The following is a 12861-nucleotide window of genomic DNA, read 5'->3' on the forward strand; positions in this document are numbered from 1 at the left end:
CTGGACATTTCATTTCACTCCAGAGAGAAGAAATCCAGCTCCACCGACCAGAACACTGACACAAGATTCCCTAAAGAGGAAACCTTGACAAGCCACCTGTCCAACCCCACCCACAGTGAGGAACCTCCACAATAAAGAGGAACCACAAACTGCCAGAATACAGAAGTGAAGTGAAGTGAAATGAAGTCGCTCAGTCGCGTCTGACTCTTTGCGACCCCATGGACTGTAGCCAACAAGGCTCCTCTGTCCATGGAATTTTCCAGGCAAGAGTACTAGAGTGGGTTGCCATTTCCTTCTCCAGGGGATCTTCCCCACCCAGGGATCGAACCCAGGTCTCCCACATTGCAGGCAGATGCTTTACCGTCTGAGCCACCAAACACAGCAATATGAACAAGATGAAAAGGCAGAGAAATACCTAGCAGGCAAAGGAACAGGATAAATGCCCACCAAACCAAACAAAAGAGGAAGAGATAGGGAATCTACCTGATAAAGAATTCCAAATAATGATAGTGAAAATGACCCAAAACCTTGAAAACAAATTGGAGTTACAAATAAATAGCATGGAGACAACAATCAAGAAGATGCAAGAAAGGTTTAACAAGGATCTAGAAGAAATAAAAAACAGTCAATATATAATGAATAATGCAATAAACGAGATAAAAAACACTCTGGAGGGAACAAACAGTAGAATAATGGAGCCAGAAGATAGGATAAGTGAGGTAGAAGATAGAATGGTAGAAATAAATGAAACAGAGAGGAAAAAAGAAAAAAGAATTAAAAGAACTAAGGACAACCTCAGAGACCTCTGGAACAATGTTAAACGCCTCAACATTCAAATCATAGGAGTCCCAGAAGAAGAAGACAAAAAGAAAGACCATGAGAAAATACTTGAGGAGATAATAGTCAAAAACTTCCCTAAAATGGGGAAGGAAGGAAATAATCACCCAAGTCCAAGAAACCCAGAGAGTCCCAAATGGGATAAACCCAAGTTGAAACACCCCAAGACGCATAGTAATCAAATTAACAAAGATCGAACACAAAGAACAAATATTGAAAGCAGCAAGGGAAAAACAACAAATAACACATAAGGGGATTCCCATAAGGATAACAGCTGAGAGAATTCAGCACCACCAAACCAGCTCTCCAACAAATGCTAAAGGATCTTCTCTAGACAGGAAAAACACAAAGGGTGTATAAACTCGAACCTAAAACAATAAAGTAAATGGCAACAGGATCATACTCATCAATAATTACCTTAAATGTAAATGGGTTGAATGCCCCAACCAAAAGACAAAGACTGCCTGAATGGATACAAAAACAAGACCCCTACATATGTTGTCTACAAGGGACCCACCTCGAAACAAGGGACACATACAGACTGAAGGCAAAGGGCTGGAAAAAGATATTCCATGCAAATAAAGACCAAAAGAAAGCAGGAGTAGCAATACTCATATCCGATAAAATAGACTTTAAAACAAAGGCCGTGAAAAGAGACAAAGATGGACAATACATAATGATCAAAGGATCAATCCAAGAAGAAGATATAACAATTATAAATATATATGTACCCAACATAGGAGCACCGCAATATGTAAGACAAATGCTAACAAGTATGAAAGGGGTATTAATAATAACACAATAATAGTGGGAGACTTTAATACCCCACTCACACCTATGGATAGATCAACTAAACAGAAAATTAACAAGGAAATACAAACTTTAAATGATACAATAGACCAGTTAGACCTAATTGATATCTATAGGACATTTCACCCCAAAACAATGAATTTCACCTTTTTCTCAAGTGCACACGGAACCTTCTCCAGGATAGATCACATCCTGGGCCATAAATCTAGCCTTGGTAAATTCAAAGAAATTGAAATATTCCAAGCATCTTTTCTGACCACAAAGCAGTAAGGTTAGATCTCAATTACAGGAGAAAAACTACTAAAACTTCCAACATATGGAGGCTGAACAATACGCTGCTGAATAACAAACAAATCACAGAAGAAATGAAAAAAAAATATGCATAGAAATGAATGAAAATGAAAACACAACAACCCCAAACCTGTGGGACACTGTAAAAGCAGTGCTAAGGGGAAGGTTCATAGCAATACAGGCTTACCTCAAGAAACAAGAAAAAAATCAAATAAATAACCTAACTCTACACCTAAAGCAACTAGGAAAGGAAGAAATGAAGAACCCCAGGGTTAGTGGAAGGAAATAAATCTTAAAAATTAAGGCAGAAATAAATGCAAAAGAAACCATAGCAAAAATCAACAAACCCAATATCTGATTCTTTGAGAAGATAAATAAAATTGACATACCATTAGTCAGACTTATCAAGACACAAAGGGTGCAAAATCAAATCAACAAAATTAGAAATGAAAATGGAGAGATCACAACAGACAACACAGAAATACAAAGGATCATAAGAGACTATTATTAGCAACTATATGCAAATAAAATGGACAACTTGGAAGACATGGACAAATTCTTAGAAAAGTACAACTTTCCAAAACTGAACCAGCAAGAAATAGAAAATCTTAACAGACCCATCACAAGCACAGAAATTAAAACTGTTAATCAGAAATCTTCCAACAAGCAAAAGCCCAGGACCAGACGACTTCACAGCTGAATTCTACACAATTTAGAGAAGAGCTCACACCTACCCTACTCAAACTCTTCCAGAAAATTGCAGAGGAAGGTAAACTTCCAAACTCATTCTATGAGGCCACCATCACCCTAATACCAAAGATGCCACACACAAAAAAAGAAAACTATAGGCCAATATCACTGACAAACATAGATGCAAAAATCCTTAACAAAATTCTAGCAATCAGAATCCAACAACATATTAAAAAGATCATACATCATGACCAAGTGGGCTCTATCCCAGGGATGCAAGGATTCTTCAGTATCCACAAATCAATCAATTGGATACACCACATTAACAAATTGAAAAATAAAAATGATATGATTATCTCAATAGGTGCAGAGAAAGCCTTTGACAAAATTCAACATCCATTTATGATAAAAGCCCTCCAGAAAGCAGGAATAGAAGGAACATACCTCAACATAATAAAAGCTATATATGACAAACCCTGAGCAAACATTATCCTCAATGGTGAAAAATTGAAAGCATTTCCCCTAAAGTCAGGAACAAGACAAGGGTGCTCACTCTCATCACTACTATTCAACATAGTATTGTAAATTTTGGCCACAGCAATCAGAGCAGAAAAAGAAATAAAAGGAATCTAGATTGGAAAAGAAGAAGTAAAACTCTCACTGTTTGCAGATGACATGATCCTCTACATAGAAAACCCTAAAGACTCCACCAGAAAATTACTAGAGCTAGTAAAGGTGCAGTAAAGGTGCAGGATATAAAGGTGCAGGATATAAAATCAACACACAGAAATCCCTTGCATTCCTATACACTAACAATGAGAAAACAGAAAGAGAAATTAAGGAAACAATTCCATTCACCATTGCAACGAAAAGAATAAAATACTTAGGAATACATCTACCTAAAGAAACAAAAGACCGATATATAGAAAACTATAAAACACTGGTGAAAGGAATCAAAGAGGACACTAATAGATGGAGAAATATACTGTGTTCATGGATTGGAAGAATCAACTTAGTGAAAATGAGTATACTACCCAAAGCAATCAGTAGATTCAGTGCAATCCCTATCAAGCTACCAACGGTATTTTTCACAGAGCTAGAACAAATAATTTCACAATTTGTATGGAAATACAAAAAAACCTCGAATAGCCAAAGCAATCTTGAGAAAGAAGAATGGAACTGGAGAAATCAACCTGCCTGACTTCAATCTCTACTACAAAGCCATAGTCATCAAGACAGTATGGTACTGGCACAAAGACAGTAATATAGATCAATGGAACAAAATAGAAAGCCCAGAGATAAACCCACGCACCTATGGATACCTTATCTTTGACAAAGTAGGCAAGAATATACAATGGAGAAAAAACAATCTCTTTAACAAGTGGTGCTGGGAAAACTGGTCAACCACTCAGAATGAAACTAGATCACTTTCTAACACCATACACAAAAATACACTAAAAATGGATTAAAGATCTAAATGTAAGACCAGAAACTATAAAACTCCTAGAGGAAAACAGGCAAAACACTCTCCAACATAAACCACGGCAGGATCCTCTATGACCCACCTCCCAGAATATTGGAAATAAAAGCAAAAATAAACAAATGGGACCTAATTAAAATTAAAAGCTTTTGCACAATGAAGGAAACTATAAGCAAGGTGAAAAGACAGCCTTCAGAATGGGAGAAAATAATAGCAAATGAAGCAACTGACAAAGAATTAATCTCAAAATTATACAAGCAGATCCTACAGCTCAGTTCCAGAAAAATAAACGACCCAAAAAATAGGCCAAAGAACTAAACAGACATTTCTCCAAAGAAAACATACAGATGGCTAACAAACATATGAAAACATGCTCAACATCACTCATTGTCAGAGAAATGCAAATCAAATCCACAATGAGGTACCATCTCATGCCAGTCAGAATGGCTGCTATCCAAAAGTCTACAAGCAATAAATGCTGGAGAAGGTGTGGAGGAAAGGGAACCCTCTTACACTGTTTGTGGGAATGCAAACTAGTATAGCCACTATGGAGAACAGTGTGGAGATTCCTTAAAAAACTGGAAATAGAACTGCCATATGACCCAGCAATCCCATTGTTGGGCATACACACTGAGGAAACCAGAGTTGAAAGAGACACGTGTACCCCAGTATTCATCACAGCACTGTTTATAATAATAATGCTTCCACGACATGGAGGCAACCTAGATGTCCATCATCAGATGAATGGATTAGAAAGCTGTGGTACATATACACAATGGAATATTACTCAGCCATTAAAAAGAATACATTTGATTCAGTTCTAATGTGGTGGATGAAACTGGAGCCTATTATACAGAGTGAAGTAACCCAGAAAAAAAAAAAAACACCAATACAGTATACTAACGCATATATATGGAATTTAGAAAGATGGTAACGACAACCCTGTATGCGAGACGGCAAAAGAGACACAGATGTATAGAATAGTCTTTTGGACTCTGTGGGCTAGGGTGAGGGCAGGATGATATGGGAGAATGGCATTGAAACATGTGAATTATCATATGAGAAATGAATTGCCAATCCAGGTTCAATGCATGATATAGGGTGCTTGGGGCTGGTGCACTGGGATGACCCAGAGGGATGGTATGGGGAGGGAGGTGGGAGGGGGGTTCAGGATGGGGAACACATGTACACCCATGGCAGATTCATGTCAATGTATGGCAAAACCAATACAATATTGTAAAGTAAAAAACTAAATGAATTAGAAAAAAAAAAAGATTACAACCTTTAGTATCTTATTCTTGTATAAAGATCTCCACACAGGGCTTGCTAGCCTAGGCTGCAGCTCTTTCGTGGCTAAACAGATAAATAAAACAAACCTGCATTGTTCCCTTCATCAACACTTGATAGAGAACTTGGTCTGGATTTGACACCCAAGTTTTGTGCTATGCCTGTGCACTTGTACAGAAAAGAAGTAGCAAAAATTCCATGACAGCCCTGTGTAGTGTGCTATATTTAGTCGTTCTGTTGTATCCGACTCTTTGTAACTTCATGGACTGCAGCCTGCCAGGTTCCTCTGTCCGAGGGGATTCTCCAGGCAAGAATACTAGACTGGGTTGCCATGCCCTCCTCCAGGGGACCTTCCCAACCCAGGGATCGAACCCAGGTCTCTTGCATTGCAGGAGCATTCTTTACCATCTGAGCCACCAGGGAAGCCCATGACAACCATGAGAAGTACCCTAAAACACTCTGAGGAACAGCAAGGTGCCTGTGTTGTGTTTGTTTAACAATAAAGTGGTCATGGATTTTAGGAACTATTCTGGGGGAAGGGGCTCATCTGTGCCATCTGTGTCTGGGTTATGTATGTTTATATTTGAAAAGAAAAATGGCTAGAATACACACACACACACACACACACATTTTTTTTTTTCAAACATAGTTATTCTTGGTAGGGGGATCATGTGTGATTTTTGATTCATTTATTTTGGGGGGAATTTTCCAACTTTTATGAAATTAAGATGAATTAACTTTGTAATGAGGAAAAAAATTTCAGCTTTTAAAACTAAATTATAGAATGGGGAGTGGAACCTAAGCTATGTCCACCAGTAGTGTTCAAAGCTTTCTGGTCATATTTGACATACTGATGCAACTAAAAGTCTTTTTATGTGTAGAGCTGGGAGACCTCCGAGGGAAGCATTCACATTAAGGGAAGAGAAAGTCTGCCAACATGTTAGCTCAGGAACAAGACCTAGGTTTTTTTGAGGGGAGGAGACGTTCTGGCTGTATGGGCTGTCGACTGATGTTCCAACCAACCTTCTCAAGTCGTAGGGATAGAGGTAGGCCTACAAGTATACTCTGAAGAATTTTTTTCAATTTTTATTATGAAAAATCTCAAACATATTCAAAAGTATAGAGAATAGTATAACGAACTCCCAAATATCCATCACCCAACTTTAATAATTTTCAATTTATTGCCAATTTCGTCTATATGCTCACTCACCCCATCTAAGCAAATATCAGTAGCATATTTTTTCATCTGTTAAATTTACAGTATATTTCCCTAAAAGATAAGGATTTAAAAAACATAACCACAGTACTATATCATACCTAAAAAAATCCAATACACCAGGGAAATGTGTCTTTATTTCAAATTCTATAAAAATTGGGGAAATAATCATTACATTTCACTGGTACCATGTGGAAGGGTGTAACACTCAAATGGAGTCCAAGCTTTTTTTCGATTTTACTGCTTTACAATGCAAAAGAAAGAAAACTACCTTATTAAGGCCACTCTAGGGCCTCTGTAGGGAGATGAGGAAGAGTGCTGACATCACAAACCCCATGGCAGAACTCCATAAAATTTCCTCTAAACATCTCTGTCATTGTCTTAAAGTTGCTCTCTTGGAGGTAGCTGACCCAAGTCATCTCTAAATCTTTTAATTTTCAGCACCCTCCTAGAAGTGTCCCCCCTTGACTTTTCCAGGTGACAACAATGTAGCTCTCTTTCAATCCTCTGCATTCTCACATACAGAATCCAGGTGGGATGAGGATCTAGCTGAGTGTATTGGAAAAGGGGATGAAAACTATGGCCAACTGAATCAGTGAGAGGTAATAAAGAAACCTAGGCAAACTAAGTGGCATGATTAACTTTGGAAACTGCCTGTAGCAGTTTTTTTTGCCTCTGACATCAAATAATACAGTATACTGAATCTGTAAAATTAGAAAAGCAATCTTTTCTTCAAAGAAATGTTAAGATTACATGAAAGAAGTGGTTAGAGCAGTGCAAAAACATTAACTTTATTATTTGTATATTGTAAAACTTTTATTAAAAGCACATCATCTTATTATGTTCATTGTATTTATTTTTATAATTAGTTTTACAGCAAGTGGTATTCTTGAATAAAATTTTAAGCAAATTAACAACAGTACAAAAACACTGAAGTTGTTACACAAAGGACTGATTCTATAAAATTTTGCCCTACGTGATGTAAAAACCGTGCTATCCACTGCATGGTATGACATAGCAATAGGAGTAGTAATTGTTGTCCTTGAATATCCTACAACTGCCTTGAAAAGTTTCCAAAATGTCTTATTCAGAAAAGCCACACACATGGTGCCTGGAGAGCATATAGCACCAGATTGGAAGGGGAATGTTTTGCCATTATAATTATATGTAGTGATTATAAAATATTAATTGAATCAAAGAACCTTCAGTGATGTCAACCATATTTCAAGTAGTGTCTCAGGGGCAGAATATGCAAAGAATAAGGAGATGTGGTTCTTGCTTTCAAGGATATCATAGTCTAATAAAGAAGGCAGACATATCAAAAAAAAGCACAAAAGGCTACAGGTGCTGAATAAGAGTCTGTTCATGTACAACAGTAAAATCACCAGGGCAAGAGAAGTCAGCAAAATAGACAGGGAAGGCATGTCTCAAGATGCAGGAAGAAAACCAGATGAGCTGTCTCCTTGGAAGCATGGAAGTGCTCACCTATACTTGACAATTCCATTTATTAATGGTTCACATCATTGATTCTTTCAAACAATCCTGGACATCTTTGCTGTTCATCTGGAGAAACAAACCAACATAAAATTAGAAGGCTTATATTAATTTAACAATTCTTCCAATTGATAAACTTACAAAGCCTTTATTATCTGCATCATTCACTTCACATTTGGAAAGCCTTCCCAGAATTATGTAATGCAGCTGCAATGTGAGTCTGGATAAGCAGCTGAGGAAGTTATAAGTCAATATATGTTACAAAACAAAAAAATCTGGAAAGAAGTGATACCAGAAGTTTTGCAAAAGGGGGAGTGGTCATCTAAGACATAAAAAAAAAAAAAAACACATAAATTTCATGTTCTGGACTCTAGGCTTATGGGAATTATTGGTTCCTAGCCAGTGGCCACACAACCATGCAAATAGGTAAGTACAATAAATTGTAAAAACCATGACACACACAGGAGAGGGTATCTTGACCCAGGTGGTCAGGAAAGGCTTCTCATAGGAAAAGTTTATGAAGTAACCATTTTTATTATCTTCAATTTTATATTAAAAACCCTGAGCATCAAATAACTTGGCTGAAGTTACAGAATTAGCAAAAAGAAGCAGTTGAAAACTGCTCATAAAAATATCCAGTTTTACTTCAGTTACCATAGTGACCTTTCCGATTCTCATAATGCTATTTGCCCATAAAATATTTAATATCTGTTAAATATAGTATAACAGTTTATCAGAAGACAACTACCAGGAAAACACTGGTGAAACCCTGGTAGTGCCTGGTGGCTTCCCTATATGGGACACCTGGAAGTAAAAGATTTGTCCCCCAAATATATTTGTGTGTGTACATATTCAGACACAATTTATTTAAAATTTTTTATACATTATAGACACAGCACCAATTATTTTCAGTGTTTCTATGTATTTATAATTAATCTCTAATGTTGCCTCTCTATAAATTAAAAGAATAAAATATTTGAGCAGCTGAAAATATATGCTGGTTATAAAACATGCAGAAAAAAATTTGATTCATTGCTGCAAACCTCAATTATCTATGGAGAGTACTCTTTTTCCCTTTTTACCAAGGGGAAGGCTGAAAAACCAAACAAACAACATATAAGTGACTTTAACACTCTTAGAAGGAAAAAAAAATCAACTGTACATCAATCTTTGGAGCGCTGAGGCGGTAGAAATTTTTTACATGATCTCTGCTCATCTGTTTAGCTTGAAAGGCTTGGTCTTAAAGAGAAAAAGAGAAGTCTCCTTGGAGCTTTAAACTATTTCGACTAGGCTAAGTTCCAGAGAATATTTCACAAAAGCTACTTAAATGAACCTAACAGTCAATCCTAAAATATAGCATGACATATTCTAAATGTTTCTGGCAAAAGCAAACAAACCCACAATGTATTTATATGCTAAATTCTTAACAAAGGGTTAATATGAATACTGTATATTTTTGCCTTTGTCAGACACTTAATTTAAGAACCAAGTAAGATGATGCATTATTACCTCTAAGAATAACAAGTTAAGGCTCCAAAGTATTTGTGACAGCATTTCAGATGGAAGGGGTTTTTATCTGCAAAAATATCTGTAAAATAAGAACCCAGTATATCTGCTGTGTTAATGTTAAGGTAGAATTTAAGAACCCTCTTGAATAACTAGGTTATTGGGGGAAAATATCTTTGGGGCTATTTGAGATTATATGAATAGTAAAGGTCAAGTTGTTTGGAATTAAACATATGTGCTCAAATATATATTTGATATAGATCACTTTTGCAGAGGAAAATTGAAAAATACACAATAATTAATCAAATGAAATAATTCAGATAATAAACTGTCACTTGTTTTTAAAACTCATTCATTTTTTAGTTTACTTCAATGGCATTAGTACAGAAAATGTTTTGTGAACTGAAACTTGCACTTTATCTGTACTTGAAAGTGTAATAAGATTTGTTTTCAAAATAGTAGTACCAAATTTCTTTAGAAAGTGAAACAGAACCCACTTTTTAGAAGCAATCATATAAGCATGTTACTAATTTATAGAATTAAAATGCAACCAAATAGAGAAAAATATTTGAGTATTTTGAGGAACAAAACACATACAGCACACAAGGGAGCAGCACAAAAGAGTATATGTTCTAAAATTCAATATAAAGTTTAAAAGTAGAACTACTCTATGGTCTTAAAAGATAGAAGGGCAGAGTACTGATTAGGAAGAGGAATGCAATGGACTTTTGAGTTACAGGTAATGTTATTAATAATTTCTGGATCTGAACTCTAGTTACATGTATTGCTCACTATGTACAGATTCATTAAGCTGTAAAGATTTGTCAACTGTTCTGCATGTATGTTGCACAACAGTAAAATATGAATTAATTTAACAAAGGATAACTTCCATTAAATCTTTAGCAGTAATTGTGTTTTAAAACAGGCTACTTTCAGGACTAACAAAATGTTTGAAATAACTATTACTTTCTATCTTATTATTTACTAGAAGGATGTTTTAAAAATGCTTAAGTATTATGTATGGAATAACTTTTTCAACCTGAAGCCCAATTTAGAAAGTAGATTTTCCATCTACCTAACTGCCGACATGGCTAGAGGAATAAAGGTAGTTCCAGAAGACAGACCTATACATTTTAGATAGGATCCCTAAACAAGTCCTGAAGCAAATGTAAGTAAGAGCTTTTACTTAGACACCCAAAAAAGATTGTCATGTGACACAAAACCTAATCCAAAATCTTCACAAGAGATTGTTCAGACATCTTAACAGTTTGAGAAGTCAGTAGTAGCTGAGTAGCTAAGAAAGCTAACTCCCTCAATTGGGATGAAATTACCATATAATATTCCAGTTCTTTGACTACTGATATTCAGACAAGTTTAACTTGACTATCACAAATTCAAATACGCAAACTTTCTTTCAAAGAATAGTTTATACTGAGAACCATAGTTGTTCTAGGGCACTGAGAAAAGAGCAATGGAAGTTGGAAGTTGAGCATGCTAAATCACACTTGGAATACAGTTTTCATAATATGTACATTATCAGGACAGTACATAACAACCTTCTCGAGAGAGTGTTTACTCTATAAAATGGTATTTTGCTAAGCTACATTTGGGCTAAAAAGGTAATGGTTATTTCAAGTAAGAAGTAAAAAAATATCAGTTATGAAAATATTCTGAAACTCGAATTAACAACATATGAATAAAGCAATTTCTGAAAAGGGCAAATTAGATCACATATCTGAACATGCAATTATTGCTCAGTGCAGAAAGAGCAAATGGTGTAAAATTTCTTAAATACTTTTTTGAAATTCAAAACTGGACCGTCAAACCAATTCCCATCACAGAAGGGCTTGCTGACAGGACTAAAGCTGTGAATGAGAAAACAACTTAAAAAAAATTAATGAAAATGCCACACAACCAAGGTGATCAGATTTTAAAGGCCCTCAATACAATACAAACCACAAGACTGGTACCAAAAGTACACATGCACACAAGCGCGTGCATGCACATACACACACATCCCAAACTCTGGGTGACCAGTTAAGGCAACTTAAAAAACCCATGTGGCTTTGGCTTTCTGAAATGTTATCAAGTGTTACCAAGAAGCGATTCTGAAAGCATCTGAAAAACGTGCAAAGTGCCTGAAAACAGTGCCTGGCAACTGAGACAGTTTGCAAGCGTGATTCAGAGGTCTGCCAAGGAAACAAAAGAAGCCTCCCTCCTCCCGGTGAGACCGCACAAGGCAACAAGAGAGGTGCTCCAGGCACTACTTATTGTCAGGTAGGCGGAAAGCAGAAGTTTGTGCACGAGCGGTACATACTAGGGATCGCCCTCCGGCGGGGACGGGGCCACGGAGTTTCCATTGGTTGGGGAACCGCCCAGCTTTAGTTTTTGCAGATATTCGGCATGCACGGGCTTGTGGCACTGGAGAACCTTGATCGCATCTTCGACTTTGAACCACTCTCGCTTCCTCCCAATGCTAACCGAATCTTCCCAATCCTCCAGAATCTCAGTGACAGTCAGTACATACACGTACGTTCTGTGCTTGCGATCTTGGTTCTGCTCGAAAATGCCCAGGAGCCGGCCTAACTTCCCCTTGACTCCCGCTTCTTCAAACACCTCGCGGACGGCCGCACCGCCCGGCTCCTCCTCGGGCTCCATGCCCCCGCCCGGCACGATCCAGCGGTCCGGGTACCGACTGCTACTCACTAACAGCACCTCGTCCTCGCGCTCGCTCCGGAAGCACAGGCACGCCGCCCGCTTCTTGAACCCCTCCGGGTCGTAGGTCCGCGTCTGGTTCGGCTTGCACTTCATCTTCGAGGCCGTCCGCCGCCGCTCAGGTCCCCGCCGCAGCCGGGTCGAGGGACTCCAAGGTGCTGGGGAGAGAAAGAGCCGCGAGGAGGGGCAGAGAGTGAGAGAGAGGGGCCTCAGCTCAGGAGCCCCAGGAGCTCAGGGAAGATAAGGCGGGGGCGGGGACGGGGGCGGGGGCGCGCGAGGTACGTCAGTCGGTCCGTCCCCCGCGCGGCCGGGGGTCCCGAGCACAGACGCCAGAGTGGAGGAGGCGCCGCCTCCGCCCCCGTCCCCGCCTCCGCCCCGAGCCCGCCACTCTGCGAAGAGCCCACTCGCGTCTCCGGTGCGCGTCTCCGTCCGTCCCTCCTTCCCTCCTCAGCCGCCCGGACCAAAGCAGAGCGAGGTGATGCGCATTCGCGCGCGCGTCCGCGTCCCCAGGCACGTGCGCGTTCCCGTCGGAGGG

At 38.5% G+C, this 12861-nt stretch overlaps 1 protein-coding gene across 3 annotated transcripts; it reads right to left on the reverse strand.

The window, feature by feature from the left end:
* Nucleotides 1-6517: 6517 nt before the first annotated feature.
* Nucleotides 6518-12747, reverse strand: NUDT11 (nudix hydrolase 11). 3 transcript variants are annotated; one of them, XR_002180288.2, is made up of 3 exons: nt 11929-12572; nt 9615-9693; nt 6518-8174 (listed from the first exon to the last, which is right to left on the reverse strand). XR_002180288.2 is itself a non-coding variant. In XM_070783442.1 (3 exons), coding segments are annotated over exons 2-3 (495 nt in total). In that variant the 5' UTR covers nt 12423-12484; nt 12731-12747; the 3' UTR covers nt 6519-8173. The 3 variants fall into 3 exon arrangements, 2 of the variants coding, with proteins under 2 accessions (XP_070639543.1, XP_070639544.1); XM_070783442.1 differs by lacking the exon at nt 9615-9693 and adding an exon at nt 12731-12747 and having other exon boundaries at nt 6519-8174; nt 11929-12484; XM_070783443.1 differs by lacking the exons at nt 6518-8174; nt 9615-9693 and having other exon boundaries at nt 11928-12572.
* Between the last annotated feature and the right edge of the window lie 114 nt (nt 12748-12861).

Source organism: Bos indicus, chromosome X (genome assembly GCF_029378745.1).
Source record: "Bos indicus isolate NIAB-ARS_2022 breed Sahiwal x Tharparkar chromosome X, NIAB-ARS_B.indTharparkar_mat_pri_1.0, whole genome shotgun sequence".
NCBI lineage: Eukaryota > Metazoa > Chordata > Mammalia > Artiodactyla > Bovidae > Bos > Bos indicus.